This window comes from Dermacentor albipictus, chromosome 7, assembly GCF_038994185.2.
Source record: "Dermacentor albipictus isolate Rhodes 1998 colony chromosome 7, USDA_Dalb.pri_finalv2, whole genome shotgun sequence".
In the NCBI taxonomy this organism is placed as follows: Eukaryota; Metazoa; Arthropoda; class Arachnida; order Ixodida; family Ixodidae; genus Dermacentor; species Dermacentor albipictus.
This window is the reverse complement of record NC_091827.1, coordinates 36,061,046-36,076,600: the sequence shown is the minus strand read 5'-3', so window position 1 is coordinate 36,076,600 and position 15,555 is coordinate 36,061,046. Positions and strand designations below refer to the sequence as shown.

At 46.7% G+C, this 15,555-nt stretch overlaps 1 protein-coding gene across 1 annotated transcript in view; it reads right to left on the bottom strand.

The window, feature by feature from the left end:
- Positions 1–14,556, bottom strand: part of LOC135905711 (uncharacterized) — a 51,445-nt gene extending 36,889 nt beyond the window's left edge. The window contains exons 1-7 of the mRNA XM_065436688.2: positions 14,399–14,556; positions 13,628–13,718; positions 9,429–9,518; positions 7,496–7,519; positions 4,752–4,855; positions 2,813–3,007; positions 1–145 (exon numbers count right to left, since the gene is read on the bottom strand). The exon at positions 1–145 is cut by the window's left edge and continues 56 nt beyond it. Of these exons, the coding sequence (XP_065292760.1) occupies positions 1–145; positions 2,813–3,007; positions 4,752–4,809 (398 nt within the window). The 5' untranslated portion in view covers positions 4,810–4,855; positions 7,496–7,519; positions 9,429–9,518; positions 13,628–13,718; positions 14,399–14,556. The remainder of the gene's footprint in view (positions 146–2,812; positions 3,008–4,751; positions 4,856–7,495; positions 7,520–9,428; positions 9,519–13,627; positions 13,719–14,398) is intronic.
- Between the last annotated feature and the right edge of the window lie 999 nt (positions 14,557–15,555).

The window sequence follows — 15,555 nt, the reverse complement described above, 5'->3', positions numbered from 1 at the left end:
GTCGGCCTCGTGGTAGGCGCAGCGGTTCGCTGCGCAGTCGGCTTCGTGGTAGTCGGCTGCGTAGCTTGTGCGGTGGTCAACAGATATTGAGTCCTCTCAGCTGTAGTGAATACACGCGGTGTTGCCCTCGGCGTGCTTGGCAAATCTGTGCCCGAAGACAAAAGACGCGTGCGTCAGCCATCCATCAATCACGATAACCGAAAAAGAAATCGGATATATCGACAAGGGGGGCAAACGTAGGGTGTTTTATACGGTGTGTTTTATGTTGACGGTAACAGAAAGTAAAGAAAAAAGAACACCCATGACATGTAGTAATATTCTACTTCTTGAGATAAACTACTCTCAGAGGCAGACATTATTTGTACAAAAATTAATGTAAGTGCATCTTCGTGTAAATAACAACTTTGCAATAAATAACAACCAAATTCCGCCATTATGTCAAATTCGTAGTTTTTTTTTTCAGTTCTCACTGGCCCAGTGGGATATTACGCGGTGTCTCTTATTAGCTCTAAATGCCATCATTATAGACTTTGACAATACAGCCGAATTCGGCAATGTCCGGAGCACGCCAGCGCTTCGAATTAGCAGAAGAAAAAATGCTGGAAATTTTCAGAGCGTCTTATACAATTCGTTACTATAGCTTTCTTTTTCTACGGCCTACTTTCCGCTTCGTTTCTAAAGTGACGTATTGGTCGTGGCGTCACGACGCAGCAAGTAGTCACGTGACAGCAGGACGCTGTGGTGCACGGAGGAAGGAAAAAAATAGTGAGGAGAGGCCCCACCGTCATTCTTTGCGAAGCCAATTCGTGACGCCAGGAGTTTGCTCCGCCATCTTGCTGGCGGAGCAAACGCCTATCTTGTCTCCTATCTCCTATGTGGGGATGCGCGACTCTCACGCGTCCCCTGATATCTTGTTTTCCCTCATAGGTCTCACAGTGCGGCTTCGCCGCGTGGCCTGGCGCCCGCGGCGGTCGGAGTGGTTGAGGCGCAGTACGAGAGATGGCGCGAGTGTTGCGCTGCGGCGGGGTTACTTGGGCGCAAGGGAGAACACGCTCTCTCTTGGGCGGCGGACCGGTGAACGTGGCGGACGTCCCGCGCGTGCGCCGATACATGCTTCTGCGAGACCGTCTCGCGTGGCCGCCTTCGAGCGCGCCACCGTTCGCGTGACCGTACGCACGAACGACCGGGCGTTGGGATCCAGCGTGGGGCGAACATATTCGCTCGTTATCCTGTCGCGGTGAGTCGGACTTCTAGATTTGTCGCGCGCCCATCGGCATGTTTTGTGGGTAGCAACTGGGCTAGCAGGCATTGATCTATGAAAGGTGCAATAAATGCCCTAGTGATTGTTTGCACTACTGTGTTGTCGTTCCTTTGTCCCAAGAGCACGGGAGAAGACCCCCACACCTATCACCAAGCTCCTATCTCGTTTACGTTTCCCGCCTCCGGCGTGCAACCACGTGCAAACCCTCCGCGCTGCTTGCGCGCGCGTGTGCCATGGCGATCGAACCCCATCGCGATACCGTTGCCAAAGTCACGTCGTCCGAGTAAATTGTGCTCTAGCGTTGACAGAAGTTGGATGTGGTGAACTCGGCAAATTAGACCACGAGGCCGGTCCCTGCCACTTTTGCCGCCTTTTGCGAAAGTAGGGAGTTTTAGCGGGTCCGGTATTCCACCAAACGCAGGCTGATCGGGCGGAATACCGAGTGAGCGCAGGAGCAATTAAACGTGAGTGGCCTGCCAGCTGGTGGCGCAGAGATGAACCAGAGAAACACATAACTATTACACTGCAGTCACCACGTGAATTGTGCTTCGCTGCTGGCATAAATTGTCGTGGTCTCCCAGAGACTTAAATGTCTGTGGGAGACCACCTTAAGGCCTGCCCCCGCCATGGTGCGCTCTTGTCTGCTTGCGATAACAATGTTGTCTTGCACGTGTCTTGCACGATCAAGTGTGCGAGAGTATATATTCATAACCTTTCTTTTTGTAATAAACACCAGTTGGAAGTTTCCACTTGTCCTTGTCGCCCCTTTCTGCCCCGTGTCTACTCTTGCGCTATTCACTTCAGGATGGAATACCAATTAGCCCGGTCTCACGCCCTGCTTCAATAAATTTTCGACGGTGGCGTAATTCGAAAATTTACGCTAGCAACTAAGTAGGCGTGGATACGCCTGTTTGCTGCAGCATCAGTTTTGTGCTCGTCTGGTTGAGCTCCGCACCACCATTCGGCTGCACCGTTCTTACCGCTCACGTTTGCGCCTCCGCGCCCATCCGGCAAAACGCCCAGTTCCCCTGCGTTTAGCGGAATGCCGAACACGCTAAAACTATCCAATAAATCTGCGCATGCTCACTGTACAGGAAGAGAACGCAAGCGATGACCGGCAACACATTTTTCGCACACGACGACACATCGACCTATGGATAGTTTACCTCACTTTACGATAACAAACGCGCATGCCGGTCGTGGCTTGAGGCCTCGTTGTGCCATGTCGAACAAGTTTCGGGTGGCCGCCCACCGTGGAGATGTGACGAACGGAGATGTGACGAGGGTGCGCTTGCAGTCCTGGGGTCGGTCGGCGAAAACGTGTACGGAGGCGCGTTAGCCACGACATGCACCTTCAGGGGACAAAAACTTAAACTGTGTCATAGAAAATATATCATAGTAAATGATTTGTGGCGATCTGGGGGGTGTTCCTGCACGTTCCTAAGGTTTCGCGGTCCAGGACATTCATCGAACGCGAAAAAAAAGAAAGCATAACAATGTCTCGCCGGCGCTCTTTCGACGAACCCCGAGTGACGATGGAGGACAACCCACCATGATGGGGTTCGGTGAAGTCGGTCCGCTCCAGAGTTGAAGATTCCGCTGGAGTCGTGGCTTCCTCCAACGGCTCGTGAGGCAGAGTGGCGCGTGCGGGCGGCGGTGGCAGGTTATTCGCCGGTTTCACGCCCGGAACAGTGACACCCGACGTGGCGTTTCTCGAAGTCGCGTTCACGGCGTCTTCGTCCTCGTCTTCACATGCGTCGCGCCAGAAGGGCGGGACAGGTCACCGCCTACATTTCGCGAGGAAGACAAAAGCCACCGGGGACGAGCAGCGACGACCATGTCGCCTGTGCGTTCTGAACCGTAATCGTGCGCGTAGTACCTCACACAACACGGAGAGCGGCAATTGGGGACCCCGATCAATTTACGCGTCGAGGTTCAGTGCACTGCAGCTCACGCTCAGTGAAAGGTGCGCGAAATATCAATCGTTCCAAGGAACGGAGGAGCGCCCCTAAGAAAGGGTAACAAAAAAATCGCGAGCGATACATGTGGATTTCAATCGCACAACGAGCATTTACTTTAGGCTGCAGCACCGCAGCTTACGCATGTAATCTTGTTTACGCGTTGCCTTGGCTACAAAGCTGACCATGCGTAAACCCCTACACCACCTGAACGGGAGAGCGAATGGTAATACGGTCGACTCCTGTTAGTTCGACTCTTGCAGGTTTGCAAGATGTGGTCGAATTATCCGTAAGGTCGAATTAACGAACGGCGGCAAAATGAACGAGTTCAAATATTGTTTTGGTACCTAAAACTAGCTTTTACTGTATTTGTGCTTCTTGCTCCAGAAGTTCTGCTTAACCGTCATGCGGTGACGCGTACCTAAATGTTTAAACGCTACCTCAGCTTTGGACTTAAAGGAGAGGTAAAGTACTTAAAGTTCTGGAAAAGTAACAGAGAAGTACAGTAAAACAGCTTCACACCTAGAGAAGCAGCAGCACCGTCTTCTCAATTTCTTGCACTTTCAAGCCTTAGCAACCGCTGCACGCATGAGGGAACGCCGGCGTGGTTCCAACCAACCGAAGAGGCACGCTCTCGCGTTCGAACTAAAGGAGCCGTTTTCCGACGGCGATTTATTATTCCTCGCCGGAACATTCCAGTGCGTTCGAATTAAGCGAAAAGTCGAAATAGCGGAGATTGAATTAACGAGAGTCGACTGTAAATTAATGTTCGGCCAAGCTCTCAGCTAGATTCTGGAACACGCAGATAATACAGCTATAGCGCAGAAAAATGAAGGACGCCGAGAGATTAACAGAGGGCAGAGATCGTGAGGAGCGGCCATGCATGCATTGTCTCCCAACGACAGACATTCCCCACGTACCTCACTCACATGCAAGGGTTGGCGCGCGACTGACCACTTGAGACACTTTGCGTGCATTCTCGGGCTTCTTTCAGGCTCAGAAAAAACGCTTTTGTGTGGCGTGTGTTAGGCAACAGAAAGCTGGATCGGGAATTCTTCATGTTGCTCTGCAATTTTCTCATTGACACTTTTCATCTAATTATAATATGTGAGAAGTTGATTACCTAATTAGGACTAACTATGTAATTAGCCGGAATGCAAAAAAAAAATTCGAGCATCTCCGAGTGAAGGCAAAAAACACTGCCTGAATTGGTTCTGCCCAGCTACGTGGCATTTGCATATTTTAACGTATCGGTGCATGAATAGTTGGGACACCCTGCCTATGAAGTCTATAGACTATATATACTGTTGTGTCCAGCTGCATGTATAGTAATGAACTCCCATTTAAGTTCTCTCTCGAGAGAGGAATACGTGGCGAATGCTGAACTAGCTCACGTGTGGTAAACACGATAGATCGCCGCTATTAAGCGGCAGGCCAGTGTAATGCAGCAAAGTTAGACAAAGGTGCTCTCAAATGCTCTGCTATCTCACGACAGCCCTTCACCTTCGTATCGCATACGTAATACTTCTTACCGTTGCTACTACCACCAGCGAGGACAAAGACGATCAGTGCGAGTACGGCCATGAACATGATGCAGAAGATCAAGGCGATGATGGCTACCTTGAAGTCGGACTCCCTGCAGGGCCGTGACACCTTCCTTACTAACAAATTTAGGCTTCTCAGGCGGTTTCTTTTTGTCTTTCTTTGTAGCCGTTTCCGAAAATCTTCAATATAGACTATGTGTCTACCATCGGCGTAATAATGAAAAAGGGGGGGGGGCAATGTATTGCAGTGTTGGTTAGGGTATTTACACGAATGTTGCTTGTAACCGGTTTTAGTTCTTGCACTGGATAAGCTTTAAGTTCGGCCCAACTGCCATTTTGGATGACTACTGCTCTGCACGATGTATTACAGCGAGGAAATAAAAACGAGGACAAACACAAATCGATAGCATGGCGCTCATTATTTCGACATGTTTTTTTTTATCGCTGCTCTTTTTTTTCTTCTCGTAGCACTTACATCGGTAGGACTGATCATACGGGCACTGTTGTAAACCCCTTTGAGGGCGCTTCTGTGTGGTACACGAGGCGTGTGGGCGCCCGCTGACTTCGCATTTATTGTTTTTCCTTTTTGCGTACAACAGCGTCGAAGCGCGACAAAGGAAAAAAAAAACGAAAGAAAAATAAAGAAAACGTTACGAGCTGCAAGTGTTTTCGAATGCCGATTCGAACTTACGTCACGAGACCAGTAATTAATGAATTGGCTAAGCAGTTTGGGCCTATAGTTTGATAGTTAAACACGACAAGATTACTCCAACTTGCGCAGGTCAAGTGCTAAGAGAACACCGTTGGTCCCGCTCTCTTATCGCTCTTATTTCATGGAGCTTCTTTTTCAAAGATTTAACCCATGTTAGCTGCGACACCCTGCATAATGTCTTCCGCGAGTTCGTTGCCATGGGAACGAGAGGATAAGGGCGCAGTCCCGGGCTACGCTACATAGATTGTGGCTGGCGCAAATCTTCCGAGCCGTGTTATTTTGTAATGGCAGAATAACGCCGCGATATTCCAAGTTCAGCCAAGGAGCAAAGGGCGTTACGAAAACGGCAAGTCGTCATTCCGGTAATAACCGCGCCTTCCGAACGACTGTGGGACGTAGTGTAGGCCACGTCGGATGACTCTCATTTGCATGGAAAGCGTAGTGAATGCAGCTGCGAGGATACTTACTCGTCATCTCCTGAAGTCAAGACAGAAAGGCAGTCATGTAGCGCACGGAAACGATGGGCCGGTGAACAAGTTACATCAAAATCGGTGCTGCTTTGGTGCGAGCTTTCTTTGCTTCTGTTCTTATGGCCACTTAAGCACCCTCCTTTTGAATGCCATAGCATTTATCTGCATACTTCTGAGGCACTGATAAACGAATGAGTGTGCACAGTTCTTGATTTATCACTTGTAGGAATATCCTACAAGCCCCGTAGCACTTACCCTGTTTGTTCGTGTGTAAAGCGTACAGGAACAAACATGGTTACGGTATAGGGCATGTAGTATATTCAAACAGGGCTATAGGAGGAAAGTGGAGAGTGTTTAATGCCTGACGTCAATAGCTTGTAAGACGCATTGGCGTTCTAGGTGGTGTTGAATGGCGTCATTCGGAAGCCGGACCAGATGAGGGGGAGGAGTTTCAATCAGGATTTCCGTTTCAATCAGGATTAATAAACCGCATTGTGAAGATACAGAGAAAATCTGCAAGGTTCATTCTTTCCCGGTATTATCGCACTGACTCTGTTTCCGAAATGCTTCGCTTGCTTGATTTGACTCCACTGGCTCAACGGCGGAAGTTGGCTAGACTTAACTTTCTTTTTTTGTTATCAAAAGGCCACTTAAATATTGAAACCGCACCCTATCTTGCTCCCAGGCAGGCTAGAAACGTCAGGTCAAGCAATCATTGCATGTTCTCAATTCCAAAAGCATATCTGGACATGTACGCTTAAGAATTTTTTTCCGCGAACGATTAAGGAATGGAACAGTTTGACAGTGTCTGTTTTGCACTCAAGTAGCATAAAAATCTTTGAGGAACGCGTTAAAAACCTTTTATGAAATTGAATTTTAGTTCTGTCGTGCAAACGTTGTCACACTATTCTAGAAATACATACAATAGTCTTTCTTTTATGCTCTTTCCGATTTCACTGTCACAATGTTACAAACAGCCATTTCTTAGCCAGAAGATTGTCTTTGTATTTGGTTATTTGTTTTGCATTGTATTTCCAACATTCATTGCTTCATGTCCTATTTACGTTTGTAGAGTGTTTACATTTTTGTACGCTATGTGCAAATTTGCTGTACCCACCCTGTTACGGCCAAGACGGCCAACAGTATTTGAAAATAAAATTTAAAAAAATGGAAAGGAAGGAGGGGAAGGCGATCGAAGAGAAGGTGCGAGGGAAGGTGGAGGGGCGGATTTGAAAGGAGACATCGCAGCCTCCAACCGCGCAGTTAGGTCTTGCCGGCACCAAATTGGTTTTTCGTCCACTTTCATTTTCCTTTAGCTTATCACTCCTACGTTTCAACAAGAACAACAACAATTCCCCCTATGCATTCTCTGGCTTCACTTTAGGCGGGCTTCATATTGTTACAAACAAAAATCGGGCCCCTCGTTTTGTCGAATCTTCTCGTTCATATATGTACATGTATAGACAGACATGCCGGATGCTGTGCTGCCTGGAGGCGTGAATTTACATGGTATAAATGACGTTTCAAAAGATTACCGCTGCTGCACTTACCCGCCGACTGGACGTAGTCAATGCCTGAAAAAAATTAAGGCAAGTTTTAGCCGCTGCGCAGGCGCCTACGAAGAAATTTATCTTTGGCTAAACTGATCATAAATGAACAGCGGGAAGCAAATGTGACAAAGCAGCAGGGCTGATAATTGTCAATTTCGTTTTTTTTCACTAAGAGCTTTTATATAGCGCCCAAACGGAAGACACGGAGTGGTTGGCGGATATGACAGCAATCACGGACCGTGGCCTCAGAGATCAGTTTCTTACAAAAAATTAACTAGAGGCAACTCTGGCGCTGCGATCTTTCAGGAACTGAAGTAATCGTAGATAGTAGGTGGATTTGTCTAATCTTCGTGCTTGTGGATTCGGACGTTCTTCAGACCCTGTTTTTTACGCTTCATCTTTTTCAACATCACCTTATATATTTTTTCTGAACGTAGGAAGCTAATAGGTGGTGCCGAACTCCACGGCGACTCGCAAATGGCCTCTTTGCTGTTGCGAATGAGTGATTTACCAGTTCAGCAAAATTTACAGGGACCATACAACACCTTTTTTTTTTGCTCGAGATCTGTTCCGGACAAGCGTGTCAACGAAGTAAAAGCAAGAATACCTATGGTGAGCAACTTATAGCAATGCATACCGGAAACTTCGACATACAAGCAAAATGAGAACTGCCGTATAGATTCCAATTTTTGCTGCCCTACAACATGGCCACAATTAGTACATGACCGGGGTAGTTGGAGAAGTATGGGAGAGGCCTTTGCCCTGCAGTGGGCGTAACTAGGATGATGATGATGATGATGATGATGATGATGATGCCACATTTCCGACTCACATGACGTAAAACTGCGGCGCCCAATAGAAGTAGGGATGGGCGTTACGTAGTGGAAGTTGGCTCGAGTTGATGGCGTCGTTTCCATCATTATAAAAACTTTCCCGTGGTGGTCATGATAACTAAGCGATACTTAAAGATGGTTGTAAAACACAACGTCGTGTCTACTTTTCTTTTTCGCAGCGGTCGCAATATCTACCGAACGTATATATCGCGTATTACGTTTTTCTAACCAGCGGTCACCATTCCGCAGAAAAAAAAAAAAAAAAACGTCATGTCCTTTGCACGAAGCATATGAAATCGGCGCGTCGTGATAATGCTATCCGTGTGAAGCGTTGACGACAGCTTGCTTTACTTTTAAGACGGCAGCTTCGAGGAATGTCAAGGATCGATTTCGGAAGAAGTCTCTGCGACTTGGTGTTACCTCGCGCGGAGAAAAACGAAGAAAAAAAAAAGAAGGCTAAGAAAAAGTCCACATTATCGCTGCATTACCTTGCACGTGCGGACTCAAGAAAAAACACAGCGTAGCCTACATTAAGCGCATACAAGAAAGTGTGAATACATGCTCTCGTGTGCGACAGGCGACCATTCGCTTACAGAGTTTCCGTTCCAGGCATTCTGCTCAGCCGCCACCTTGTCTGGACCAACACAGTAGCCTGAATAGCTTTCTCTTCAGTTCGAAGCTGTACTAGCGAATTCGTCTTTCTTTATTTTTTTTTTGTCGGCGTCGTCATAATCGGAACGATACATAAGACCGTCACTCTCCTCTTTGCTATCCGCTTAGCTGGGTACAACGAGTATTTAGATACAACCTCAAATGGGTCCAAAAACAAGAAAGGGGCTGACAAATGGAATAGCACACTGTGGTATAAAGTGTGTAAACAGGGATAAGGTGCCTCAGACAGGCTGGCCAACGTTTCGATAGGAGGACCTATCTTCGTCAAATGGGTGCCACCCAACAAACAAGAAACAAGCGCACTGGGTCCCTTTCTTATTCCTCACCAGTTTCCCTTTGACGCGACCACCTGCGGAGCAATAGTTTCTACGCGCATTGAATATTGCGCTTATATTTAATAGCTACAAAATATTGGCGCCTAAACTTACTAGGTACCATCGGCATGCCAGGTGCGAGTAGTGAGCTGTTATCTGCGGCCGAAAAAGCAGCAAAAGAGTGGTGGACCGGTGGTCCGTCCTCTGAAAAAAAAAAAAAACAGTCAAGTTCAAAGCAAACCAAAGCGCAACCGCTGAGTTTTCGTTTTGCTTATTTGGTTCCTTAGACAGTGCGTAAGATGATCTTGCGAGGCTAAAGGCAAAATCGCCTGACGAGGCCTCGGCCCCCTTTACAGACGCGCACATGCAACACAGTTACGCGTCTTTGATTGTGCACGTGCATTAACTCGAGCAAACAAGACACACTACCGTGAAAGGTCTTACTCAGCAGTTAAGAAGCACAAGAAACGTTACAGACCAACAGGCATTGAAGCAAAATTAAGTTATGGGGTTTGACGTGCCAAAAACCGCGATCCGATTACGAGGTACGCAGTAGTGGAGGACTCCGGGATATTTGGGATCACCCGAGGTTCTTCAGCGTGCACCTAAATATAGGTACAAGAGGGTTTTCACATTTCACCCCATCGAAACGCGGCCGCCGTGGCCGGGATTCGATCCCGCGACCTCGTGCTTGGCAGCGCAACAGCATAACCACTCAGCAAGCACGGCGGGAAACACGCGCTGCACTTACGCAGTTTAAACCCTAACTGCAATGAAACTTCGCTGTGACTAAATTTGTTACAAATGAGCAGTGTAATACCCCTAAACCAATCTTGCTGAAGGCACAGGGGGGCGGGGGCGGTTGCATATATTTAGTTTTTATCAAAAATCGTCAATAACCTATGTTTGTGCCCACAGTAGCATGATGACCTCTACCAGCGACCCCAAATTACGCCTGGCTTGTGCTACCCGATTTCCAGTTGCGCTTGCAGATTCCCTAATTTCATCACTCCACCTAATTTTCATGCCGTTCTCGACTGCGCTTCCCTTTTCTTGGTAGCCTTTCTGTAACTCTAATGAACCACCGGTTATCTGCCCTGAGCATTATATGGGCAGCGCTGCTTCATTTTTCCTCCCAATGTCAACTAGAATATCGGCTACCACCGCTTGCTTTCTGGTCAACACAACTCTCTTCCCGTGTCTTAACGTAACACATAACATTTTTCTTTCCATCGCTTGCTGCGCCACCCTTAACTTGTTCTCATGCTTTTTCATTAACCTCTAAGTTTCTGCCCCATGTGTTAGTACGGGTAGAATGCCATGATTGTATACACTTTTCAACGACAGCGGTAAGCTGCTGGTCATGATTTGGCAGTGCTTCCGTATGCGTTTTAACCTTATTTATTCTCCTGAATATTTCCTTATCGTGATCAGGATCCCTTGCGAGTTATTGACCTTGATAGACGAACTCCTGCACAGACTCTAGAGGCTCACTCTAGATCACGAATTTTTGCTTGCTTGAGTTTTTTGCTTGATCACGAATCATGCCAGAGTATTGAACATTATCTTTTACTTCTGAATATTAACAATCCAACCGTTCTTTTACGTTTTCTCAATTGAGTTTTTCAATAATTTGCCGCAATTCATGCGCATCATTGCTGAACAAGAAAATGTCACCTGCAAACCGAAGGTTGCTGATATATTCACCGTTGATCCTTACTCCTAATCATTCCAAGTATAACAGCTTCAATACTTCTTGAATACTGGCTGATGCAGTCTTGCGGAATATATAACTTGGACCACTGGGTATAAGCAGTAAAGCATGGGGCACGGGGTATGTGAATATGCTTGGGTAATCCTTCAGGATGGGTATCTACCATTGGGCCCGAACAGACACAGGCAAACAGAGCAGGAGGAAAGAAGTGATGAAGCAAGCAACAGGAATTGAAGAAGTCCGCTACACCGAAGGGAAGAAAGAAGCCTGCATTAAAGGTAGCCGATGTACGGAGAATGAAGTAGAGGGAACGAAATGAGACCAGACCGTGCATAGAGCTAGGATTGTTTAGCTGTATAAAAGAGAAAAAGGAGTAAAGCGAAGACTTAGAGCGACAGAAAGCTGAGCTAGTTGGTAAGGATTACTTATGCAAAAAAGAGGTGAGGCGTGCAGACAGGACACAAGAGTAGAGAAGTGGACAACACGAACGAGATCGTGTTATCGTGTTGTCCACTTCTCTACTCTTGTGTCCTGTATGCACGCCTCACCTCTTTTTTTTTTTGCATTATGAAAGCGGAGACGTTTCGGTAACATATCGTCCTGCGACCAGAAGAGAGCGCAGTGAGTAATCACTTTTCAATTCAGCTAGAGCTGAAAAGCGTAGCGTTAGAGAGAGAAAGAGGAAGAGAGAGATTTTGAAGAGGAAGAGGCGCTATTTTACAGTAGGTAGCGCACTGACATATTGCAGAAGTGAGCCCCCTCTCATTAAAAAAAAAATTTAAATACGAAGGTTTAGATATTGAGTGCACGTGCACAAATGAGGCGTCTCCTCACGTTTTTTCGCGGTAAAACCTACTTTTCCTTCCGCAAACACAGATGTAAAGATGCAACATCACGTGGTCGATTGGCATGTTAGTGCAGCATCCTGGGTTTTCATGTCATCTCGCACTATCCTAAACGCACTTTACTGACCAGTGCTTTTTATTGGTCGTGAGAGAAGATAATGGCTCATATCAATATCTAGCGTCAACTTGCTCGAAAGTTCTTGTCGAACCATTTCGCCCTCATTAATACCTGGCATGAATACTTTACGTAATCATTTGAAATTTAATTTACAAATGATTGATCGCAGCGAGCAGCAAGTACGAAAGGTTGCGGGAGGATGTGTTACCGTGGCAGTATCAGGATGATCATTGTACGAACGGTCAAGGAGGATCAAGGTGCGAACGCTTAAGACAGAATTTCGAGGCAATGCGATCAATTTGGAGGCATTCATAACGAGGACGTGCTACGAAGCACAATACTGTTTCTGTGAAAGGTCTTTCCGGGAAAACAACAAGTGGAACGTCAAGGTGCACAGCCGCTGGTTTCTATTCGGATATTCCCACGCAGAGACTTTTCCAGGATTTAGAGTGAAGGTGCTCTGGGCACAGGATGCTGCTTGATGAATTTGCTTATTGCCTGAATCGACAATCATTGTATGCACAAAGTAGTTATCTATGGTTGGTTATGCAAATCCAACGTTCGAAAGCGCTAGGATTGTGCTGCCAAAGATACATGTCTTCACTTTTCCTCTGCAACGTTCTCGAGAATAGTCTCGAGATCCATATATGTGTATGGATCAACGAGAAAAAGGTGAATTAACCCAGGAACCCAGTTTTCGTTACCCACAACCATATGAAGCCGACAGATAATGAAGCGAAGTTAAGCATAACAGAAATTATTTGTTGGTTTACTTGAACTGCATAAATGATTAGGTAAAGGAAATTGACAGTGGACGGCAAAATAATCTTGCCGCCGATTGAAACAAACCCACATGCACTCCGCATTGCGCGTGGATGCGTTGCTGTGCCGACTGAGCTACGTCAGCAGCTGTTCCCACGTCCACATTCTTGAATATTTGTGTATGCGTACGGGAGTGTCAGCCAGCGCCACACATGGCCGTGGTGGCGGATGCTGTCATTAGAGACTTTTAGCGTGTCCGCTATTCCGGCTAACCGGGGCGGTTTGGGCGGATTACCGGATTGTCGGACGCGTAAACGTGAGCGGCCAGATTGGTGGCGGCAGCTGGTGGTGCAAAGGTCAACCACCTAAACACACAGCCAATTACTATATTCTTCTTAGCTGGGGTGTAAGTTTTCGAGAGCGGCATAGTTGTGAATGCAATTACGCCGCTGTTGAAAATTTGTATCAGCAGCGAAGCAGAATAAAGTAGGTTACTGCAATTTTAGCTCTGTGTTTCTCTGATTGAGCTCTAGAATACCAGACGGCAGCACCGCTCCGACCGCTCACGTTTACACCCCCGACCATCCGGTAACCCGCACAAACCGCCCCGGTTTGCCGGAATAGCGGACACGCTAAAGGTCTCTAATATCTGTTGGATTAAGAAAAAAACATTCTGGGTCTTTTCGTGCCAAGACTAACTCTTTAACATGCACCTAAACGATAGCACACGAGCGTTTCTGCATTCCGCCATGATCGAAATGTTGTCAGAGACAACAGCCACCCAGACGACTGGTATACGCACTGAGCCATTTCTGCACACCTAAGTACAGTGAGAAGTTGCCGAATTCGCTTACAGAAACGTAACTACACTTACCCATTGCCAACCTTTCCGCGAGGCTGGGTCGTCGATGCCCGTCCATCGCGGCAAGAGGGAACTATTTCTCGTTGCTCGATCTGGGAACAATCTGAAATACGATAAGCCGCCATCAAGTCTGATTGCACGTTATCAAAGCACACCACACCGATAAACAGCATGACAATGTTCGTGTGCCCCGCTTTGACCAACTGCCCACCTAACTAAACATTTACACAAGCGTCGTATGCGAAGAGAGACACACATTCCAGACATAGGAAGGAAGTTAGATAGATAGATAGATAGATAGATAGATAGATAGATAGATAGATAGATAGATAGATAGATAGATAGATAGATAGATAGATAGATAGATAGATAGATAGATAGATAGATAGATAGATAGATAGATAGATAGATAGATAGATAGATAGATAGATAGATAGATAGATATGGCATAGATAGGCAGGGGCGGCCACAAGCACCGTAGCGGAGGACTCCGGGCTGATTCTGATCACTCGGGTTTCAAAAGCGTACAACCAACGCGGTGCGCGCACATTTATGAATTTAGCCCCTCGCCTCACCAAGCTGTGGCCACCAGGAACGGGAATCGAACCGGTGACCTCGTGCTTAGCAGCAATACGCCACAGTCACCAAGCCTTCGCGGGGTCATCTAAAGAAAACATTTCGGCGTTCTATATTTACTATGCTGACACAGTAATCGATATTGGTCCCGAGCTAAACCGGTCGCTGTAAACGTACAGCGCATAACGCTGAAACAAAGTAACGTACGCTTCGCAGCTCCTGGTACTTGCTCGTCGATGCGACTTGTATAGTTGGCGCGCGAAACATGTGCCTATGGCAAGGCCTAAATGAAGAACTTGGCGGTTGAGCTATGCGGTCAGCCGAAAGGTTAGGCTAGCAAAATACTCTCGACCCGTAGGCTTCTTCTTCTTCTTCCCCGGCTCGTGAAAACCAGATATTATCGAGTGCGCCACCTTTGCATGACAGTCATGATGATGACAACAGCCACGACCATTTCAAAGGCAGTAGGGCAAACTCATTTCCTGGAATTCGCCGTTAATCAGGCGGCGATCGAAGCTCATTGGGCGGTGTAACTAATAAAGTCATATAAACGAAAATTTTGGCATAAACCATAGATGATTGTCAAAGCTGGTAACAGCTTTGTTACTTGAACTGCTGTGTTCAAGCCATCCCACGGTTCACAGAAAGCATCATGCGCGCAATTTGATTATAGAAGTGTGTTTCGACAAGAATAAAGAAATTTTCATACAATCGACGCGTCGAGCAATAGCTGGATAACATTTATTTTGAAAGCCATTTTTTGTCCAGGGAAACTTTGAATAAAATGATAGTTTACTGCTTTCGCTTGACCCAAATCTAAAACAAACCTTCGAAGATCGCAAATAAACGTTCATGGGTAAACTGCTGCACTATTACGTTTGAATTTAAATGTGCCAATATGCGAAAGAGAGAAATCGAAAACTCGTGGGCGAAGCTAAACACTTAGAAATAGGTATAAACTGTTGTACAATGGCGCTTGGCCACAATTGGCGTGGGAGCGTTTGTGTGCATTTACTGTATATTGTTCTCAATCGCTGTGTCGCTATTTCCAGGTCACTTAATTTCGTTGTGCATTATAACCTTGAACATTCATTCAATCGACGCGATCAGGATCATCGCGCTCTCCTCGCTTTTCTAGAATTAACTAATTTAGGTTCGTGTTGATAGCCTATTACAATTTTCGAATGACGATACCTCCGACACGACGTGTTTTTAACATTATTTAGTACTGCCTGACCTGGAGTGACCGGCCCTACTGTGTGCGTCCTGTGCTGTGTAGGACCTGTGCTGTGTGTGTTCTACTTCATTTATGAGGTTTGTCATCTTGTTCTCTTTTTCCCTTTTCCTCCCCTCCTTCCTATCTT